At 33.7% G+C, this 24,337-nt stretch overlaps 1 protein-coding gene across 10 annotated transcripts in view; it reads right to left on the minus strand.

The window, feature by feature from the left end:
• Positions 1–24,337, minus strand: part of SPATA17 (spermatogenesis associated 17) — a 332,947-nt gene that overhangs the window by 254,655 nt on the left and 53,955 nt on the right. For all 10 annotated transcript variants that reach the window (XR_005214908.1, XR_005214904.1, XM_037823711.1 and 7 more), the window contains exons 4-5: positions 18,852–18,902; positions 9,073–9,176 (exon numbers count right to left, since the gene is read on the minus strand). Coding sequence is in view for 8 of the 10 variants with exons in the window: in XM_037823711.1 (XP_037679639.1) it covers positions 9,073–9,176; positions 18,852–18,902 (155 nt within the window). In the remaining 2 variants the exon portion in view is untranslated. The remainder of the gene's footprint in view (positions 1–9,072; positions 9,177–18,851; positions 18,903–24,337) is intronic.

Here is a 24,337-nt window from a genome sequence, read left to right on the forward strand (position 1 = left end):
CTTATGAAAGACATAAAATTACAGATCCAAGAAATGCAGCATATCCCAAACAGAATAGATATGAATAGGCCTATACCCAGACACTTAATAATCAGATTAGCAAACATCGAAGACAAAGAGAGAATCCTGAAAGCAGCAAGAGAAAAGCGATCCATCACATACAAAGGAACTTGATAAGACTATGTATGGATTTCTCAGTAGAAACCATAGAGGCAAGAAGGAAGTGGTTGATGTATTTAGAAAAAGAGAAAAAAACCCAACCAAGAATCCTATATCCATCAAAACTGTCCTTCAAATATGAGGTAGAGTTTAAAATATTCTCTGACAAACAATGACAGAGTTTGTGAACAAGATACCTGTGCTACAGGAAATACTAAAGGGTATAGTACAGACAGATTAGAAAAGACAGATGTGAAGGGTTTGGAACACAGTTTTGGGTGATGGTAGCACAGCAATGTAAGCACACTGAACAAAGATGACTGTGAGTATGGCTGAAAGAGGAAGGTTAGGAGAATGTGGGACACCTAAAGGAAAGATATAGACTGGGACTGTATAACTCAGTGAAACCTAGAATGCTCAGCAACTGTGATAAGATGTGCAGGTATGTTTTTGCATGGGGGAGAATGGATGAGTGTCAACTTCGCAAGGTGTTGGAAGTGGGGTGGTGTTGGGGAGAGGGGTATGGTCAGTGCAGACTGGAGACTGTAGTTGGCAGAGACTTTGTATTATGCTTGCTTTGATGTGGCAGGGGCAATGTGCCAATGTTGGGTGCCTGTAGGAGGGGGGCATGGTGATGTTACCTGACTCATTTATTCTACTTTAGTTTGATTCTGTCTTTCCTTTTGTTGCTTTTTAGCTGTCATGTTTTTTTTTTTTTTTCTTTTTCTTTTTCTTTTGTCTCTCTGCCTTCATTGACTCTTCCTCCTTTGTGGAGGAGGTGGAGATGTCCTTGTGTAGATGGTGGTTATGGTGGTGAATTTGTGAATATGTGACTGCGCAGGGAGCCATCAATTGTTTGCTTGGGGCAGAGGATGTGGTGGGTGAACAGAAGCATCTTAAAAATAAAAGGAATGGGTGGATGGGGAAACCTTGAGGGCACTACATTAAGTGAGGTGAGTCAGATACATACAGATGAATGTTGCGTAGTCTCACTGACATAAACTAATTATAATATGTAAACACATAGACATGATATATAAGTTAACAGGATATAGAACAAGGCTAAAGAATGGGGAGCAGTTGCTTATTATAAGCAGAATGTTCAACTAGGTTAAACCCAAGGGTTTGGAAATGGACAGAGGTGATGGTAGCACGTTATTGTAAGAATAACTAACAGCTCTGAATGGTGTGTGAATGTGGTGGAAAGGGGAAATTTAGAGTCACATATGTCACCAGAAGGAAAGTTGGAGGTTAAAAGATGGGAAGGTATAAAACAGTGAATCTTGTGGTGGACAATGTCTGTGATTAACTGTACGAATACTGAAAATCTCTTTCATGAACTAGAACAAATGTATGACACTATACCTAGAAGCTAATAATAGAAGGGTATATAGGGAAAAATATACCTATTGCAAACTATGAACTACAGTTAACAGTATTTCAACATTCTTTCATCAACAGTAACAAATGTACTATACCAATACTACAATGGAGGGGGGGCTTGGTTAGGGGTTGGGGAGGAATTGAGTTTTCTTTTTTGTCTTTATTTCTTTTCTGGAGTAATGAAAATGTTCTAAAAATTGGAAAAAAAATAATTGTGATCGATGCACAGCTGTATGATGGTACCCTGGGCAACTGATTGTGCACTCTGGCTGTTTGGGTAATTGTATGGTATGTGAACAATCTCAATAAAATTAAATTAAAAAAGGAGAAAAAGAAAACCTAATCCTGTGTTTTCATTATGGCATTCTTTACAACTTTGTCCTATGTTCCATTCTTTGCTTTTCCTTGGAATTCTATGAAAGACATTTTAGCCATGGTTTATTGTCATACAGCATTGATTACATATTGTGCTTGGCAATTGATATTCATATAAATAATTATAAGAGCATTCAAGATTATTCAGAACATTTTGCTTATTTTGAATTGAAAATAGCATCATTAAATTTGAATGCTATTATCATATAACATCCTGGGGAGGTATATGTAATATTACTGCTCTTTTTTTCACTACCTTGTCCTTGATAATAATAGCTGCATTCAATACAGTTTTTCCTGTATTGAATGTCTCACAAAAACTCTGCAAAGTACAGGCATTCCTCATTTTACTGTGCTTTGCATATACTGTGTTTTTTACAAATTGAAAGTTTGTGGCAACTCTGCATCAAGTGACAAGCAAGTCTATCAGTGCCATTTTCCCAACAGCATGTGCTCACTTCAAGTCTCTGTGTCAAATTTTAATTAAGGTATATACATTTTAGATACATTTTTAGACACTTAAAAGACTACAGTATAGTGTAAACATAACTTTTAGATGCACTGTGAAACTAAAAAATTTGCGTGACACATTTTATTGCGATATTCACATTATTCCTTCATCTAAAACCAAACCCACAATATCTCGGATGTATGCCTTTAAATATTGCCGCTCCTGTTTACACATGAAGAAATGAAATTTCACTAAGTTTGCATAACTAGTTCAAGGTCACTGAAATAGAATGGGGCAGAACCATGATTCTAATCCACATCTATTGACTCCAAAATCAATATCTTAAATTTGTTAATTTAAAACTTTCATGATGTACCCAAGAGAAATGAAAACACATGTCCACACAAAAACTTGCACATGAGTTTTCATAGAGGCATTATTCATAATAGCCAAAAAGTGGAAACAACTCAAATGTCCATCAGCTGATGAAGGGTAAATAATATGTGGTTTACTCATACAATGGAATATTATTCGGGCATAAAAAGGAATAAAGTACTAATAAATGCTACAACACAGACAGACTTTAAAAACATTATGCTATGTGAAAGAAGCTAGTCACAAAATTCCACACATTATTATATGATTCAATTTATATGAACTATCCAGAATAGAAAAATATGTAAAGATAGATTAGTGGTTGCTTAGTGCTGAGGGCAGGTGAGGAGAAAGGGGAGACGATTGCTAGAGGTACAGGTTTCTTTTCAGAAAAATGAAAATATTCTAAAATTGATTGTGGTGATGGTTTTACAACACTGTGAATATGCTAAAAACAATGAATGGCACACTTTAAATGCATAAATTATATGGTGTGTGTATGGTATCTCAATAAAACTGTTACAATAAAAACAATAAATAAATCATTAAAAAACCTTCATGAAACATGAAAATATAGGTAAAGAATATATTCATAAAAAATTTTTTGTAGTTAAACCACACCACACAAAATCAATATGCTGAGAAACTAATTCATTTTGATGAATGACAAAATGACATCAAAACAGAGATATTATTATAGTAATAACAATTATATTCAAACATTAAACTTGGGGGAATATATTGCTTTTAGCTCGAAATTGTCAAAAGCTAAAAAATGTTTATTTTCTGCTCTCCAAGCTAATAATGTTTTATTAATGCTAACAATCTGTAACTCTGTAGCTAATTTTTAATTTCATTATATAATTTTCTTATCCATAACCTGGGGCAGTTTTTATATATCGGGCTAGAGGTTACAAGAGAAGGTATCGACCGAATGCATATTCAGCCTTGAGCTAATCAGTCCCATTTATCTTTGTAATAGGTCCACTTGTGGTTAAGAAAATATATTCTTGCAAATGTATTACCTAATTTTTCTACCATTAACTATAGAATAGATAAACTATTTTCATTAACAAAAGAACAGATAATGTTAAGCCCAATGTTGTCTGGTATCCTACACAATTCAAATGTAAAACATATTCTGATGTGAAATATATTTTTACAGACAAAGTAAAATAACAATTTTTTTTTTTTCTGTAAATGATTTAACCCTACCCAAAGACAGAGGACTGGACTAGACCTTTCACATTCTCTTTGAAATACAGACACTAAATTTTAATGCCTGCTGGTATAAGAATTAGGATAAGTCATAATTGCTTTGACACTAATGTTTGAAATTTAATCTTGAAAAGACATGACATAAAAATATTGCCTATTAAGTATAAGATAACTTTCATACTAGGCAAAATGCTGAATATCAATGTGTTTATTGAAAAACACTATTGGGTAGTCACTGAGTGTGGAAGACAGCCTCTGAGACAGCCACCAATGAGCCCCACCTCCTAGTATTGATAGACTTTGGTAATCTCCCTTTGAGTGTGGAACAGACCTAGTACCTCACTTCAAATGAATAGAATGTAGCAAAAGTAATGGGATGTCACTTCTGATATTAGGTTACAAAAAGACTGTGGCCTCTGTTTTGGGTGCTCTCATAACCTCTTGTTCACTTGCTCAATTTCTGTGTTATAAGCTGCCCTACAGAGAGGCCCAAGCATCAAGAAACTGAGGGATGCCACTGCCCAACAGCCAGAGGAATTGAGGCTCACTTGAGTGAGCTTGAAAGTGGATCTTCCTCCAACTAAGCCTTCATATGAGCCCTGACTAGACAGTTTGACTGCAACTGGAAGAGAGACCTTGAACCCTGTCACTCAGTAAAGCCCTTCCAAGATATCTATCTGTTCCTGACCCACAAACTTTATAGAGATAATAAATGTTTATTGTTTTAAGGTGTGTTGGGGGAAATCTGTAATGCAGAAGGTAACCATTACACTATGCAAGACATTAGAGTCCTGATCCCAACTATTTGCATGGAAAAACTGAATAAAAGATTGGGGAAAACAATCTAAACACACAAGTGTACATTCTTCTATGAGGAGGGGAAAAAAAAACATTATCTCAGCAAAATGAATAATCCAATAGTTACTTTTAAAACTTACCAGACTATTTACATATAGCTATTATGAAAAACATATAAATCTGATTATATCATATACCTGATCATATCACTGCCCTCCTTAAAAGGGAAGTGCATGCAAATGTTCTTAAAATAGCTTTCAGAGTCTCCAATATGGCCAAAATGCCCTGACTCGGCATGACCACTGCTAATCTGTCTGGATTGACCATTAGTTGATCCTTTCATCATGTTCCATGCACCAACCTCAGTGAAATTTCATGTGCTAATATCCTAATTTCTGCACAACCTTCAGGGTTCAGCTTCACTTCCTCTGAGAAGTGTCCCTAAATCCTAGCCTCCCACTCATGCCCTGATCCATACCAGTCACTTTTCCCTTAGGTGTCCCTCTTCTGTGATCCCTCTGGGGTACCTCATTCCAGCTCATCAATAAAGTTGTAAAACTGCTTGTATAACAGAGAGGAAAATAAAATGTGATTTACCTTGAAAAGTTAACTACACACTATCAATTTTGCATTAGTGGTAAGGAAAGCACCATGAAATTAGATACAAACAATGGGAAGACAATATTACAATGATCATGTACAGAATATAAATATATGACTTATATAAATAAATTTAAAATAGAATGAAAAAAGAACAGACAACATGAAACTGTTCAAAGCAGTCAGAGAAAAGACAGATCAACTACAAAGGAAGGACAATTCAACAGACACACAAAAAAACAGGAGAATTATATCTTTTAAGTGCTGAAAGAAAATAACCATCACACAATTGAATACTATGCCACCATTAAAAAAAATAAAAAGAAGCTCCTTTCAGTACTGATATGAAATAAGCTATTACTTATAAGTGAGAAAAGTAAGTTAGAGAATGGTGTGTATGCTATAATCGTATTTTTGTTAAAATGAGGGGGCATGTACATATATGCTCACATATAAATACAATATCACTAGAAATAAACATATTAAATTGGCAAGAATATTTGCTTCAAATAAGGGAAACAGAGGGTTAGATTATAAGGGGAGGGAAACCTAATTTTGTGTCTCTTGGGAATTAAGTGTGTGTGTGTGTGTGTGTGTGTGTGTGTGTGTGTGTGTGTGTGTGTGTGTGTGTGTGTGTGTTTAAACTTACTACAGCTGCTTCTACATTCTAGGGGACAGGCATTTTTCATTGCTGGAACACAGTATTATCTTGATTAGGAAAACATTTTAAGAGCCTTTTTAGTTGCAAAAAACTAAATAAAAAGTAAGGCATAAAGAGGGAAAAGAAAAATAAAAATAGTCAACGTTAAAGTTATTCAGAGCAGTATGAGGGTATTGGGGTGCTGGGAATGGAGTGAAGGACCTGAAACATAAGGGAAAAAAGAGAGGGAAGGCGAGAAAGGGTGGGAGAGAAAGAAAGAAAAAAGAGAAAGAGAAATTGCAAAAACATTGATAGGCAGGAGCTTATGGGATGAACAAAACTGTAAAGTAATCCCCCATGTTGTAGAAAATAATGAATTGTTAGAAATTGCTTATTTTATAATATGCTTTAAACCACTGCCACTACCCTCCTCCACCCCCATTTACCCATTACCTCAAACCTTCAGTGAAATACCATCACTCAGAGTAACCTTCTATAGGTGATACAGGGGGAAGAAGTGGGGAAGAGGAAGAAGTCAAAGAAGAAGACAGCAGAAACAGAAAGTGAGTGAGATTCAGAATAGAATTGGGAATTCAGCAGGAATATGCCATCAGGAAAAGAGATAATCAACAGAAACAAGCTACTCAAAAACACAAAAATATTCAAAGGGGGAGTGCCCTGGATTTCACAGAGTTTGAACAATTAAAATCCATTTATTTTGAATATTAGAAAATAGAGTGACTTTTAGATTCCTGGCTGCCAAAACAAATAGCATACAGTGGGTTGGCTTAACAATAGAAATTTATTAGCTCATGGTTTCAGAGACTAGAAGACTTGCTTCCTCCTGGAGTCGATGTATTTTGGTTGGCCAGGAATCTTTGGGGTTCCTTGGCTTTCCATCACATGGCAATACACACAGTGACATTTTCTCCTTTCTCTTCTGGATTCCATTGACTTCCAGCTTTAGGCTCCTCCCTGAGGCCTCTCTCTTTCTGTGTCCAATTTCCTTTGCTTATGAGGACTTCAGTCACACTGGATTAAGGCCCCCCCTCATTCAGTTTGGGCACACCTCTTCTAACAACATCTTCAAAGGTCTGTTTACAAATGAGTTGACACCCACAGGACTAGTGTTGGGACCTGAACATACCTTTTGTGGAGGACATGATTCAATCCCCAACAGTTAATGTATCAAAGACTTACCTTCCACAAAAAGCTCTAGGTCAAGATAATTATAATAACTATTTTTTTAAACTTCTAAAGAACAATAATTTCCAGGGCCTATATTCTACTTAATTCAAGTAATAAATATAGCAAAAACCTGACACCAAGAACTGACAGTGGCAACACCAGAAAGAAAAATACAACCAATCATGCTTACAAATATGGATGTGAGTATCCTTTATAAAATACTAACATAAATTAACAATGAAAATAATAATTGACAATGGCGCAGTTAAACATACCCCAAGAACAGAAGGATGGTTTAATATTAGCATATCTATTAACAAAAGATAACAAAAGCGTCATATAAAACTATTTTAATAGATGCTGGAAAAGCCTTTGTTAAATTCAACATTCGTTCCTAGTTTTAAAAACTCTGACAAGTAGAAATAAAAGAATAACTTTGTAATATGTTAAAGAATACCAGCCTAGAACCAACTGTCAGCACTGAAATTCCAAAGTCTTTAGTGACTAGAGACACTCCCATTAAATCAGAAAGAAAACAAGGATTAATGGAAATGCCTGTTGAATAGAAGATACTGGCCTTTCCAAAACCACCCTTCACCCTGTTCACCTATTTGAGGACTTCCTCATATTCAGGGCTGGCACTGGGACCAGGGTAAACGCAAACTTTTAGGACAGTCTCTCGGGCTTGTGAAAGGGAAGAGTTGGCACTTGCATGGTGTTGACAGTGAGTGATTCCTTCAATTTTTTTACCTTAAGAACCTCACTTGCTTAACCCTAGTCCCAGCCCTACTCATGGCTGCCTCTCTCTTGCATAATCTAGCAGCACTTTTCCTCTGACAAGCTCAAGTTTGCCATTTGGCAGATAACCAACCCATCTCTAGAACTTAAGATTTCTTGGGCAGGAATTAAACAGCAGTCCCCTATGGCCCAAGTGTTTCTGAGTTTTCCAACTTTTCCCACTGACTAAATCTCATTGAAGCTTCCCCATACCTTTACTGCTCTTTCCAAAAAACTCATTATAACAAATTCTTTGTAATTAATCTCCAAAGATTAGATCCTTTTATATCCACAATATATGTAAGGGACTTAGGGTCATTTTAGGGTCTCAGACAAAACTTCTATTTTAACAACTTATTGCCAATTACCTGTTCTCTCTGGCTCATACAATTTTAAGGGTAAAATAATATGTGGAAAAGAATTGAAAGTAAAACTAATTTTAAATACCAGCTATTATTACTCTTTCCTTTTAATTTAAATGTATTATTGGCACATGATCACAGAAATTATTAAAATCAGGTATATCGTAAGAGGAAAAAGCTATTTTTGAGGCTATGCAAAAATTTAATACATATAGCATTGGAAAAGCTGGCTGAATAATATTGTAGATTTGCATAAACCCACAGAAGACATCATTCTATAGCCTGAATCCATGTGCTATATCTTCCTATGTGTATTTTTTTAAAAAAAACTGATAGTAAATCAGCCCTTTTAATATGTTCCGTATTTTCTTTTTGGGAGCCAAGTTTTTATTATTGAACACATTTCTCAAAATACATCTGAAGTTCATCATATTTAAGGCTTAATTTATAGAATCTTTTTACAGATAAATGCATCTCAAAATGAGATAATTTTACTGAAACTAAATTATTTTGGGTACGACCAAGATAGGCCTATCCCCCAAATAAGTAACCAATTTACAGTCAAGAGTACAACAAATTTAAAAATATAACACAAATAAATTTGTAAGGTAAAAGCATCAAATATCTAAAGCCTATCAATAAATTTTTGCCTAAATTATCACTGTGTTCTAAAGTGTTCCTAAGTATGGTAATAATCAAGATCTATTGAGTTATTATTCTAAAATGTTTACTAGTCTACTACTCACCTGATTGCATCATTGGTCTCTGAAACAGCTCTCAGGTACTCTTTCAAATAAAAATAATTAAAGCAGTATTTCCGAATCCTATAGCCTCGCCATCGTCTCTGAATCTATTGAAGTAAATAAAAAGATAAAATATTTCATTCAACAATTTTTAGTGAAAACTTTAATAGTTCTTCCAGATAAATATGAAGAATGATAATATAGCAAATAAAGATGCTTTTCCACTAATATAACAATATATTAGTTGCAAATGTAGGTTTTATTCATAGATTTTTAATAAAATATTACAAAGATAAAACCATATTGGTAGGTTATTCTAATTTTTTTCAAACATTTATAATTATTTCACAAAATACAAAACATTAACCTTGAAAGATAAAAAGCTGCTTTGCAAATTCCTACCACTTCCCCTCCCTAAACAAATGGATTTTTTTAAAAAAATAACTAATTAGCTTGAAGATTGTTTTTAGTCTCAAAGAAATAAAAAATTTTAATGGACTTTTTAAATTCAGTGGTATAAAAAATTTTTAATGTTATCTAGTATCCTAATCATGTCATTTTAATACTCCTTTAACAATAACAACAATAGTAGCAGCAGCTAACATTTATTGAGTTTCTTCTTATGAGTCTGGCACTATTCTAAGGTTTGCTTGCATTTATTTATTTAATATCTATAACATTTCTATAAGATAAAAATACTCTTATTACCTTATTTACAGATGAGGAAACTGCTAAAATGTGAGATCATATAATTTTCCCATAATCATATAGCTAATGGTGATAAATCCAAAAATTGAATTAGGGCTTCAGAATGCCCATTCTATTAACAATGGAATATAGAACCAGGAACAGAGTGAACTATAATTTTCAATGAATGAAAATTTCTACTGAAATTATTTTTTAAATTTCATGTGGCAATACTGATATTCAAATACTTTGATTTTTATAAATACATATAATCAATGTGCTTTTTGAAGGAGCTTGAGGGTCTAAGAGAATATATTTAAGCGTGTTTCTCATAAAGAAAGCCTTAGTAATCATGAGAATTAGTCAATCTCCTTAAGCCCTATCTATTTTTGCTAATACAACTTCTAATATAAGACTCAAAACAAACGCATAGATCTTACCTTTGTGACAAATAAAAGACAAAATACTTGAGTTTCTTTAAAGGAGTAGAGAAAGAAAAAAATAGCAAAAATTGAAAAATATTAACTCAGCCTTTCATTAACATCTAATTTCATTCCCCCAAATTTTCCAGCAGTTTAAACATATTTCTAGATCCCTAACATATTATGACTGATTCTCTTTTAAAATATGAAGGCCTCCCTATTCTAACATGGTTTTCTGGGCTAAGAGAACACACATCTTCTCTAAACACTTTTTTTAAAATAAGAAATAGTAATAGTGTAGAGAAGTAGTAACTACAATTCTGTCCCTTGGGTTTTATCCTAAAGCCTAAGCCTTTTTAACTAAAAGAGATTTTGCTTAAAATTTTTATAAGTTGAATGCTGGGTCAATTAAAGAAAGAAGAGGAAAATTTTTTTTTTTTTACTTGAATCCTGATCCTTTATTTTCTCTGCTTTAACATACAGTCATTTTAAAGATATTTTACAGTCATTCATAATCTGAGATATCAAATATATAGATTTTGAGGAAGTGTTTCAGTCAACCTCCCAGTAGGAGAATGCATAAAATAATTGGAGAGACCATGTAAAACAGCTTACAAGAATAATTAAATCAGAGACAATAATTCTAGAAAGTAATACTAAGTAGTGTAGCAAGCAAATGTAACAAAGTTAAACAAGGTGTTCTTCAAAATATTTTTCATGTTTTCTTATTTTGGAAACCAATTGTTTAAATAAAGGAACAATCATTAATTTTTCTAAAATTATATACTCTATTTAGAAGTAATCTCCCCCTAATTTGACCACAATCCTATTATGGCTGAAAAAGAAAGAAGAATTGCTGTGAACTACTTTCTTAATGAAAAAGAATAATCAATTGGAATTTGTATACATATATAAATTATACATGCAAATAAATTAGTATTTTCATGGCTTATCTAATTTAATCATCACAGCATCATTCTGAGGTAGAGACTATTAGCCTCATTTGATAGAAGAGGAAATTGATGCCTACAGAGGTTAAGTAATTGTCTAAGTTTACATAGCTGGTTGGATGGCTTCAACTGTTTTAGCATATTTCATTGCTTATACAATAATTTTATTTAGGAAGAGATCACTTATAAACAAATATATCGACAGAAAATACATCACCAGGGATAGAAGTGACTCAGAAACCATGGGCAAATATTAGGATATTACATAGGGTTAAGGGATGGACTACCTATCACACGAAAATATCATTAAATTCTAAATAAAATAAAGTTAAATGCTCCTGAAAACATAAAAGATGATTCCTGGAGGACTGAGAAGAAAAAAAAGGAAGATGATAGTTTGTGGTAAGTAATGCCCATTTCTGAAAAAAGAGGTCTGAAGGACAAAAACTGAAATTGATAGAAAAATCTGTATTAAAATAGGAAGGGTTTCCTGTATTAAAAAAAAAAAAAAAAAAAAAAAAAAAAAGCCAATAGTATGGACTCCTCTCCACACACCTGAACAATGACAGGAAACAACACCGACCACACCAGAGAGGATAAAATTGTTGTCCTCTCAGGGAACCTCCTAATGTCCTAGTACTCTAGACGCCTACTCAAAGGCAGGCTGAAATTCCTTTCTAAGATAAATCCTTTGAACCACATTTGGGTATTGAGGGAATAATAAGTAAGAAACGATAGTTAAGATAACAAAACTTATCAATCAATCAATCTTTAAGTGGCTTTGTTAAAGATGAGTGGGTAAAAAGAGCTGGAAAAAACTGAGCATTTGGGTGAAGAGGCTGCCGTCCATTGAAGTGCAGGATCTAAAATTTATTGAGCTCCGTGAATGTGTCAGGTATTATCCTAACTGCTTTAATTCTCACAATGTCTTTGTGAATAGGGCATGACCTCCATGTTAAAAAATGAAGAAGCTGAGATTAAGTAATTTGTTCAAGGTCACATAACTAGAAAAAGGTGATCAGGATACAAACCCAGGTTTGTCTTATTCCAAAACCCATGTTCTTTCCAGTAAAACATCTTATGTATATACTGTATAATCAGTGTGTGTATATATGTCCTTTAATTTAAAAGATACCATTTTCTTACAGTTTAACCAATAACTAATTGATATTATAAGATACAATATAGCTGGGATACCACTGCACTTTCATGTGATAGGAACAAAAGACATCTTCCATTTGGCCTAAATTTTTAGTTGATAATTTCAGTACTGTTCAGTGCACTTTTTAATTTAAAAAAAAACAAAAAAAAAAAAACAAAAAAAAAAACACTTTCAAAAGGCAAGGCAAATTCTGATAACATTTCTTCTTAACTCCAAGGTTAAGGGCTACTACTTCCAAAAAAAAAAAAGGCTAGCATCCATGTCCTTCAAAGTCATTAGCAACTTTCAGAAGTGATAGGTATAAAACAATTATTGTCATTGATCAGCTCTGAATAGATAATTTTAAACAAAGTCATTGTGTGCTCAGCAGATTACAGCTTGTTAACGGGCAAGTTCTAAATGACCTCTTAAGCTAGTCAAATCAATGATGCATATTCCTCATTAAGTTACATCAAAATGTAAGTGGTCTTATAAATAATGTTTATCTTAAGCACTAAAACAAATGGCAAAACCTTGATATATCAAAAGCCATCTGCTCATAGAAAAGATTTTCCTTTCATTTGGTTTATTTTTATTCCTGAAAATTCATGATAATCTTAATGCTACCAAAAAAGGGGGAAAATAATGTCTTCACTCCTGAAAATGAAATTAGAATGAAATTGGAGACAGAAAACAAATTTATTGATAATAACTCATTATTAATGCCCTAAAATCATTTAGTAGTTTAGAAGTAGAACTCAGTTATTCAAAATTATACTCCTATTTATTAGAATGTTCAACATTCCAGAAATCAATACAGTGAGCACAGAACAGTGGGTTTAATAAATTTCAAAAGATTGGGTGTTAAAAAAAATAGTAATGTAATTCATGCTTTCATTCTAGGTGCCACTGCATAACGTTAAAATAATGTAGATATATATGAATTAAAATCTTTATTAATTGTATATTTTTGCAGAAGATTCTGGATAATTACATAAATGTAGTTCCTTCTCTTCAATAGCTAATTTCTCACTCTATTCTACTTTATATTTCCTTACTCTACAAACACATTTAATCATTTCTCAATGACATTGATACTGAAAGTAGCAGGATTTTAAGAGGAAAATAATACATGTGGATTTTATTATTTAGGCTGATATTTAAGACATCATTAAAGGCACACACAAAAAAAGAAACTTCATGCCATGTGATATATGCCAGTTAACCTTCTAACTATTCATCCCTGTTATCTCTGTAATCAATTGTTTGCTCCCCAAACCAACTCCTGTCATCTCACAAGTGATTTCAATATCCATATAGATAACTCACAGCCTCACAAATTCCTTGATGTTTAGTATAGAGTTCCTCTTGTTATTATAACTTTTATTTCCTGATTGAGCATTTCTATCTGAACTACAATGATTAGGGCATGATTTAAATGTCAAATCATTTTAAAAATGCAATAATAAAGAATGAGTTGAGATTCTCCAGGTTCCAGCAGAATATCGCTAAGTAAGTATATGTGATCAATAGCATGCTCAAAGTTTCCAGGTTTAAAGAAATTCTATCTGAAATATTAATCAATTACACTGTAGGTGTTAGGTTATCATCTTTAATTCCTCTTAGATCTTTGAAACTGAGAGGAAAAGATATGATGACACCTATTTTATAGGGAGAGCTCTAAGACACTGCACACTAGCATGTCTTGAAATTTGCATTCATGTGATACAGCTCCAGTTGTCCTAGGACAGACATGTAAATGAGGACTCAGGATGCACGGCATGACCCTGTGGAGGCTTTTTAAAGGTATTACTAACATTTCCAAGAGATCCTACCTTTGTTAACGTCTAAAGTCTGTGGCAGATTATATATTCCCATTATGTTTAGTTTCTTGAAGACCAATGTGTTCTAAGAGTTAATTTAGAAAGGGAGGGATCAACAGTTGAAGATAGCAGTCCTAGTCACAATTTCATAGGGATCCTAAAGTTTTAACAAGTTAGAGTTCCCCTTTTCTTTTCCCTTAACATTTCAGGATCCAAAACAAGGATGGTGGAGGTGCAAATGCAAACAAATACAAACTTTTGGTTAACACATTTCTGTGTGATCTGCACTTTGAACTCCAGGCAGGGAAGAGATGAAAGATTCTCTTTCTGTTATCATTTGCTGCATATTGCACAACATACACAAACAGTGTATAATCTTGCTTCTTATAGGGTTCATATAGTTGTTCTCACACAAATTTTTAGAAAAGAGGAAAACTGAAATAAAGGCAAGACCACAACTGATCAGAATTGACAGAACTTCCTGAGTTCAATTCCTAACCCTGACACTTACTAGCTGTGTGACACTGGGCTACCTTTCTGTGATTCCATTTCCTCATCTTTCAAATGGGAGTAATAATGATGCCTACCTTGGGGAGTTGTTATGAGGATTAAAGAATAGAGTTAAAATATTTAAAACACTTAGAACAGTACCTGGAGAGTAGTAGTAACCGCTATAAAATTAACCCTTACTATTATCATTTACCAAGCTGGTTCTGACTTACAAAGATTTGAAAATATGCAGTATAGTAATCTTTTTCTTGCTTGGCCTCAGAGACACAAAGCTCTCACTGGCAGACAGTCTGACTAAGGTATTTCCTAGTTATATCCATTCACCCTCAGGTAATAAGTTTGAGAATCTGAGTCATTCTATTGGGGGCCCCAGCATCAAGGTTGAGTCTGAATGTTTGCAATCCTGGTCTTGGGTTATTTCCCCCTAAAAATGAAAGAATTAGGTATAAGATATGTGCCATTCCATACAGGAGACTTTATTGTGAATGGGGTCAGCCAGTAAGCAAAAGCTATAAGCAAGAATGTATGCTAAATATTGAGAAACATGAATCAAGTTACTGGGGAAAAGGAGCTAGTAATAGACCTAAGGATGGATGAAATCCACTAAACTGCTTTTTTTTCTACCTGGGGATATTTTTTAATAGTCTTCCCATACATGAAGAGGCTCTTGCCCTCCTCTTTACAATATTATTAGGAAACTCCTCTCTAAGCCTAATATTAGATGGTATGTGCATCTACATGCTCACTACAGCAGAAATGGAGGGTCAGTTCTCTGCCAGGCTGTAAGAAGATATGCAATTATATACCTAGGTGGGAAAGGGAGAGAAATGAGTTGGACATTGGAGTCAACTCATGACATTTGTATGATATAATGAACACTATTCAAAGAGAGAGTAGCCTAGATGCTGGAAGAAAAGCAGAATCCTAATCTGGAGTGAACTCAAATTGAAACTAAAAAAAGGAAATAAAATGTCACACACAGAAACAGGAGGTACAGGGCCCTAGGAACCAAGATAAAAATTTACTGAGCAATTTATTGTTATATTAATTGGCTGTCACTGGCCTAGCAGCAAATCAGCAACAGGGGTTTAGTAAGGGCATACTGTGGGTTCTGACAACAGCTTATATCACAGCAACACTCCTTCACATCTGTGTGTGTTATGACACCGAGGCAAGGTGCTCCACTTCAGGACATCATCCATTCACATGCAAACTGCACTAACCAAATTTTATACCAGTTTATCCACACTGCATAGCCTGGTCAGGTAATAAAAGAGGCTTAAAGATTCCTTAGCAAAGGCTTAAATAATCCCAAACAAGGGCATTTAGTGTATTAGAGAAAACAATATTTAAGGCAAAGGACTTTTTTCACTCCTTGTTTATAAGGGAATGGGCCGACATTAATTAATTTATTCAGGGACATTTATTTAGCCACCTACTATAAGCAAGCATTGGAGATATAGAGATGAGGAAGATAGGACTCCAGACCTCAAGGGACTTACAGTGTGTGGGGGGTGGAGACAGGCATGTAAATTAGTAAGGATAATAAAAGGTTACAGGTTTTTAACAGAAGTATGTATATGGCAAGGAACATAAAAAGAGGAGTGATCAATTCTCCATGGGAATGGGGATCGTAAAGTCTTAAGAGAGAAGGAGACCATTTAAAAAATAAATGCAGTGTCAGGATATGAATATCTACTACATAAAACAAAATCACATACATATAATTTGTTCTTCATTACAAAAGAGTAACATCTCTTTAGGGATGGATAGGCTAAAAATAAAACTTTAAAACTTCTCTCTTTTCAGAAATGTTCCAATAGCTCCTTTGGCAATTGGATATAATTTACTTGCCATACTAGCAGTCAATAGACAAATGTATAACTTGTAGTTAGCTCAGTACATTAGACAAATAAAGACTTTTTTCTATTATCTTTTGTATGTGAAGGTCCTATTCATGATTTGGGTACATATATATCTTGGGTACATATTTTTAAATCTTGGGAAGTCAGAACTACTGGTAAATAATAATAATGAGTTAATGTTATATTGGTTGCTACTCTCCAGTTATCATTGTAAGTTTTTAAAATATTTTAACTTGTTGCTTTAATTCTCACAACTCTCCAAGATAGGCATCAATATTCTGTCAGAGTATTATTGGCCAAATAGATTTTGGTAGTTATCTGTTACTCGTAAGGGTTCTTCCTTCTGGGCTCACAACAGTCACCCATATTTAAATCATTTATGAGACAGTTATTTTGAACAAAATTACTTGGTAGTTTATGATTAAAAAGTCATAGTTGTTGATATTGAAGTAAAACCTCAGCTACTGGCACTCAGTTAGGGTTGTAATCTGCAGATACGTGCAGCAGGAAAGTATGTGGACCACACATTGGTCTTGTCAGTCACCAACTCCTACAGAGAGTAAAATTTCAAAAGCACCATCTTACAAATGTCCACTTGCAAATAAACTGCCAAAGTCCACTCAAAATAAATTCATTTCTGGTCACTGTATCTTCTTTAGGGTATCACTTAGCCTCTCTATGAAAATGAGCCCCATCCCTGATTCCTCAATTTAGGATCATGAAGTACCTAGTCCTTGTCAATTTAGCTAATACCAAACCTCTGACAGAAGCCTTTGAACTTCTTTGTTAAAGAAGTGTCTCTACTATAAAATTTCCACAGTAGTCTTTAAAGAGAAATTCTTTTGTGGCTTTACTGGATCATTCCAACTTAAAGGTAATGGTCAATGCTTCCATCCCTTTGCTTTAATTCTGGCTTCATCTTCAACTCTACCATTATCCCCAGAAACGTCGACATTACTCAAAGACAAGTTGATCCAATGCTATTAGGAAATAGAGCTTTTAAGGTGATGTTGGAATAAATAAAAAAACTCTGGCTTTCAGGTGGCTTATATCAATGTAGGCTTCTTGGATATGCTTGGTCAAGGTAAAAGGAATCTTAATGGTTCAAACTAGATCAGGATTCATGATGAAGATTTAGGGCCAAATAATAAACAAGAGTATACATTTTTCTAGCCCTATCTTATGTGTCTTTATTTCCCCTGAGGATCTAGGGGGATATTTAAGTCTTTGATCATTAACTGCTTTAGGCTTTCAGTCTTCTATTGTGTTTTACTTTGAAGGCACATCTCACATGCGGTGAGTAGAAAAAAAAAAGAATCTAACAGTGTCTAATGAGGTTAAATGAATGGTATAATCTCCTAAATTCTCAGACTAATGCATTCCTACTAAAGGAGGAAAACCAAATTCTTTTTCTTTATGAATATTACTGAGAAAGTTGAATAGACTACTGAAGTTGGATATCTGCATCTGGTTCTACTTCTTCTACCCCTGCCCCAAACTACAGGAGACCAGACTGGCAGTTGGATAAATACTAGAGATGGCCCCTGGGCCAGGATCCCAGAACACACACCAATAAAAGAAAGCACCTTTCCAAAAGCAGTACATCTAGTCACGATAATGTTAATTTTTCTGCCATAGTTCAAAAAATGAACTTTCAGAAACTATTTTACTTCCTTCTCACCCAAGGATAAAATCCATTTTCAGCAGAAGAACCAACAGATTAACGAATGAGAATACAGTATTACAACATAGGTTTTAAGAACATAAATGAAATTCACTAGTAATTTCGCTTGTAATAGCTTAGCATTTGAGCTATTCGCATATTTTTGGAGGCAAAAGAAATAATCCTTTTGATATGCCCATTCCCAAAATCTACGCAGAAACCAAGTTCAAGCCCCATACTCACTAAATTCAGCTTTGTAATAGGAAAATAACACATAAAAAATGAAAAAAAAGAAAGAAAACTTCTAAATTGGAAACTGACTTTATTACTGATAAATCACGTAAATAATTTCTAATTGATTTGTATTGGGCAGGAATCTTATATTCCAGAACCACATACATATATTTATCACAGTATTCTATATGACATGGAAACTAACACTTTGCTTCATTAATATTTATAGTCTTTCTCTAGTTATGGCTCAGAGATATTTAACATTCTAAAGCATAAGTATTTATAATTACATGTTTTACATTTTGCTCTAATTTTTGATAGTGCCAAGATTATTTAGTATAACTAACTTTATAACTATGTACTCTTTTCTTTCTTTACTATTAGCATATCAATCAAATTTACATTATTCTGGTTTGCTCATTTTATTAAAAGCAAATTCAGGGCACAATTGACTTTTCATTTGTTTAACAAGTGAAGAAATATTTACCCTGACAGCCATTGTATTGTAGAGATTCATCTTCATAGTATAATATGCTATCTGTGAATCAAGAAAAAAAGATGGCATGCATTTCAGTTACACAAAGACAGTGCAGCCTATTTTTATATATAAAAGGTAAGAATCTTTATACATAATACATAATAAGAGTTCTAGGCTTAGAAAAATGAAATCAAACTTTGTATTGAAGAGATAGGCTTCCTAATACATAATGCAGGCTTAACTAGAAAAATCTATGGTAGTCAAACTAGGAGCTAATGGAGATATATGATCATAAAATGCTCTCCGCTGAGTTTGATAATCAATGGTGCTCTACTGAGAATAGAATAACAAAGCAGAAATATTCACAAGTGCTGGTGACACATAGTATTGTATGATTTATTCACTGGGGTTCTTTTAGCCAAAACTCACAGAAACATAAAAGGAATTCATATTTCAAGACATCTGGTTTAATGAAAAATTCAAAGAAATGCTGTCTTCAGTCGAAATCGTTCAAGGATATGGATGCAGTGATGGAGCAAAATTGTGCCTTCCAACCATCTTTACAAAATGTTATGTACTTAGCTGCCTCCTGAGTAATCCTTGGGAATTTTGTTTCATTTAATATTCATTTTAGCACCATAAAATCATAAATACAATGATATCATGTTACAGCAAATCCCCCAATACAGTGAAGACTTCCTAAAGTCTTGGTTTCTTTTTAGTAAAGACATGTTAATCTATTAATACACAAGTCTCTGTTGTAAATAATCATTTAGCAGCAGAGCTTATTTTAATGAAAATATTGCTTTAAAGAAAATTTGCACATCTGCTCTTTTAATTAGAAATACAAAATTAACATAACTCATAATGCTACAATAAACAGTTGAAGCAATGAAATATATACTTTTTCAAAACTATATCCAACTTTATCCATTTATATTCAATCAAAATTCAATCATATTTATAATCATAATATAACTTGACACAGGTAATAAATGTTATGTTTCAAGCAAAAATCAGAGAAAAGTGCCTTTACATCTTATATAGCGTTTTCCTCCTTATGACAAACAAGAATTCATATAAAAGGGTTCACTGTAATTAGTGTTGTTTCAATTGCCTGGTCTGATACAAAGCAAACTGTCTGTGGAGAGCAGCAGGACTGCATTATTTATCAACAGTCTGGGCAATTAAGAAACAGTTGGCTTCAATGTTATTTACAAATGAATATAATGATGATACTTCATTTAAATTCTCTTTCTTCATTAGAGCAAGCATGGCATAATTACTGGTGTTTGAGGTAAATTTAAAATATTTACTTCAATACCATATTCCTTCAAGTCATATTGAGGCAGATAGTACCGTTAAATATGTTTATAAATTTTAGAAACATTGGAAATTATATATCTGAAGAAGGTTTTGGTTCAGAAAAAGATATTCTTTGTGTCTTATCTTAAACACATGGATGTTTTAACTAGGAACAGGGAAAAGCAGTAGAGTTTTTGAGCTTTTGAGCCACAGACCAGTGTTCAATTCCTGGCTTTGCTTTTACCACTTGTGTGGTCTTGAACAAGGCTTTATGTCTTGAATTGCATCTTTACATAATGGGATGATGCAAACTTCAGAGAGTTGTTGTGAAGATTAAAATGAGATTAAGTATTTAAAGCGCTCAGGACATCCTTGACGATGGTTATGAAAGGGTTTAACAGTAGTGCTATTAAATCTTTTGTAGCTAAAAGTATATCATTTAAACTATAAGTAAAATTCCAAAATGTATAAAAGGCTAGATTTGATTCTGAACTAAGATAAAAGATAAATATACTTCAGAATTCTGAACTCTGTAGTTAATAGGTGAAAAGCTCTTTGATTCCAGCATATAGTAGTTTTTTCAACCACTACTTGATGTTACATTTATTCTTAATTTTCTAGCCCCGATGTTTTTCAAAGTATCAAAACACCATACGTGAATGTGAATTGCACATTTTCATAAACTATCTGGAAGACAAACTTAGAGACTTAAATTTTACAAAATTTCACTCTGAGCAATGATGATTGTTTGCACTAACATTTGTCCTTCCAGTTGCATGAAGACTTTTTAAAAAATCGACCAAGAGTCCTTGTTCTTGAAATTCTTTTATAAAATTCTGTCCTGAAAGTATTTTATTTTCATTCCATGGAGTTGGATACACAAAGCGTGTCCAAGCTACTAATAGTTAATAACCTATCCAATAGCAAGCTATCATAATATATTAGCAAACACAATTCTTAAAATTTTCCTTTCTATTTATTAATGTCATATTCTTTTATCATTAAGCTATCAAGCCTGTTTTAAAGGGGGAAGAATAAAGATGTGGAGTGAAAATCAAACATAAAAGCAGACAGATAGCTTTATTGTAATGGATACATGACGCTCAATTATGGCTGTTCCCAAAATGGTTGCTGAATGAAGGAATGAAAGGAAAGATTGAGGGAGGAAAAAAAGGGGAGAGAAGGATAAATAAAAATGATATGCTACATTTATAACAGGTAAAATGGGAAGAATTCCTGGAGTAAAAAATAAAAGAATTTGAATTCTCAATCAACCACTTGTCAGTTGTATGGCCTTTGTTATATCAATCAGCTCAATTTTTAGAAGGCTTCTGAAAATTTTCCTGGGGGATATAGTCCTTTAAAAAGAAGCAATTTTCTGACTGGTTAATATCCACATGACCTTTGGACAGGGCTGCTATTCAGTGGGATTGCACAAGAGTGGCCATACTTGTTATTTATAGCTGGTGTCCTTTCTGATTGGTTGATCTCTAGTTCTGATAGGTGAGTGCTAAATATTTTAAATATCACCCTACTTCTAAGACAAATTTCTGAGTGCTTGATTTCACTAGGGGCTATGTTTGTTTTCTATTTTATACTGATGATTTAATTCTCTCATTTTCACCCATTATTTCCAATTAGTCCCTGAGCTCTTTCAAGTCTTCTTTTCCCATAACTGAACTACTCAAAATCTTCATGCCTGTTTCATCTTACCTTTAATTCATTCCAAACACCTTCTCTAGATTAGCTTGTGAAGTATTGCTTTTATCAAGTTCTCTTCTTTTTACTAATAGGCCTTCAATACCTTCAAATTGCTTGAGGCAAGGGATCTTAATTGGACTGGTTTATGTAAATAATACACTTGTATTTTAAGATCACTAGGAGAGAAAGATGAAATTAGAAGCAGGCACATAACTCTTAATCTTCTCATTTTTCTAGTAGGATGACAATTACTAATGGGAATATATCCTGTATTTCAGTTTCCTCTATTTTCTATAAGGTGAATTACAATAAGGGGTGGGGAATAAATGGGAACCACTCTTTTACAGTTCAAAGTTATATTCAAAGTTCACCACAATCAGGTCTCAATATTTTCCCAATTATCTTGTACCCTTCCTCTCCATTAACTTTTGATCTGCTCAAATTATTGACTATTTTTTTCTTCTCCACTTCCAGGCTCATATTAATCCCCTTGCCAGAAATGACATACTACTCCTTTCCAGCTTCTCAAATCCTATATCTCCTGTTTTTCTTGCAAATACTTCTAGAAGAACTATCCTCTTTCTCCCACTCTGAGTCCACTAGCTGAAAGAAGAGATGTCATTGTCCTAGCTCCAACGGTATTTTCAAATCATTTCAATCTAGTAGGAAGTACTTCTGTAGATGGGGTGCTCCCAAATCTGGGTTCCTTGCTCAGCACAACCAATGAAATTCACACAGAACCTGGCTGAGGATGGAAAAAGTTTATTTATGCCAGCGGGAGGCAGGGGTATTTTCCTTCCCAGATCTGCCTCCCCTTAGTGATTTTTCAATTGGCTTTTATACCAGATAGAGACAAGGAAAGATAATCATCTTAGTTAACAGGTAACAGACATCTAAAGAACTTCAGTAGTTGTTTTTTTTGTTTGGTTGGTTGGTTGGTTTTTTTGTTTGTTTTTATCTCAGTTATTTCTTACTTCCTTTAGGACTTACCTCCTCTCTGACACCTGGGAAACTAGAGTGATAAAAAAGCATATTCATATCTGGGAGATCGGGGCAACAGATGAATGCTTATTCACACCTGAGTGCAGACTTTACATTTACATATTGCTCCTTTGTGAGTCTAAGAGCTTATATTCACAGCCTGCTTATAGTTTTAAAGTTACATTTAAAGGCTATTATTACAATTTCCAGTTGGCTTACTGTTTTAAGATTACGTTTAAAAAGTTACTATTATACTTCTTTTAAAAAAAAATCCCTTTCTTCTGAATCTCAAGCTTTTCAGCCTTATCCTTCTCTAACCCTTTTTGTGTTGTCATCTTTCCTTTGGCCTCCAGAAAACATTATTCTTTTTCCCTCCTCCTGGTCCCATCCCCAGCTCTAACCACTCTCTAAGGATCTGACACCTATGTAAAGGTCTTATTTCATTACAACCCCTGCCCTTATCCCAAATGTTCATATTCATGTGGACAACACACCCAACTACCTACTCTCACAGTTGCCTATCTTCTCAGTCTCAATGACCTCCACTTCAGTTTAGCCTTACATTCCCATAACCACACGCCAGAACTTGACATCAACTAGAAATGGTCCACTTCTTAAATCTTAAAATCTGACTGCAAATTCCTTTCCTTAAAGCCCATGCAGTTCTATTAAAAGGGCTCTTCCACCTATTTAGACAGATCTTTCCTTTTCCTCAGTTTTAAGTTCCTTTCTTCACATATTTTCATCATATGTATATAAAATGTCTAATAGTTTTTTGCCATATGTACATAAATAACTTATTATTTCCTTTGTTGCATATTTAGGTTAGAAATCAAGGAAAGATGAGATTCAAAGAGGAAATGGCCAACCATTTTTCAAAAACAGAAAACTTAAAGTAATTTATAATAATTTTGAGCACTAGATCTGTATAACTTGAAGAGATCAACAGGCTTTATTTGTTAGATTGAACAATACAAAGGACATGTCTGCACTGAAATAATAACAAGGGAACCTTTAGGACCCATGCACATGTAGAAAATAGATCTGATGAGTCTGAGCCTTTGTTATTTTCCACATCAGTGAGTGACATCCTCATTTCACAATTTTGAGTATAATCATTAAAATGATTTATTATCAGGTAATCATGGGTATTTGTGCATATGCTTCACCTTGTTTGCTGGCAACTGGAAACAATCTGGTCATGAACAGCTCATTTTTAAAACAACCTTTCCTTTCTATTAAAAAAAAAATTAGAAGCCAAGTATATGACTTCTTCCAGTTACTATAAATATAATCTTTAAAAGCAAGCAAAATCTAACCTCATTTTATAATTATGAAAAAAATATTAATAAATTTAAACATTATTACTAGTAAGTCAGAGTCTTAAGTTGTTCTGCCTTTGGTGTTTATTTAAAATGTAGGCACCTTAAGGGAAAAAAAAAAAAACTATACTGTTTTTCAGTCTTCTACTCTGACACTAAAGGATGAAGAGTGTTGCCTTTTTATCT

This window comes from Choloepus didactylus, chromosome 2, assembly GCF_015220235.1.
Source record: "Choloepus didactylus isolate mChoDid1 chromosome 2, mChoDid1.pri, whole genome shotgun sequence".
Taxonomy (NCBI): Eukaryota; Metazoa; Chordata; class Mammalia; order Pilosa; family Megalonychidae; genus Choloepus; species Choloepus didactylus.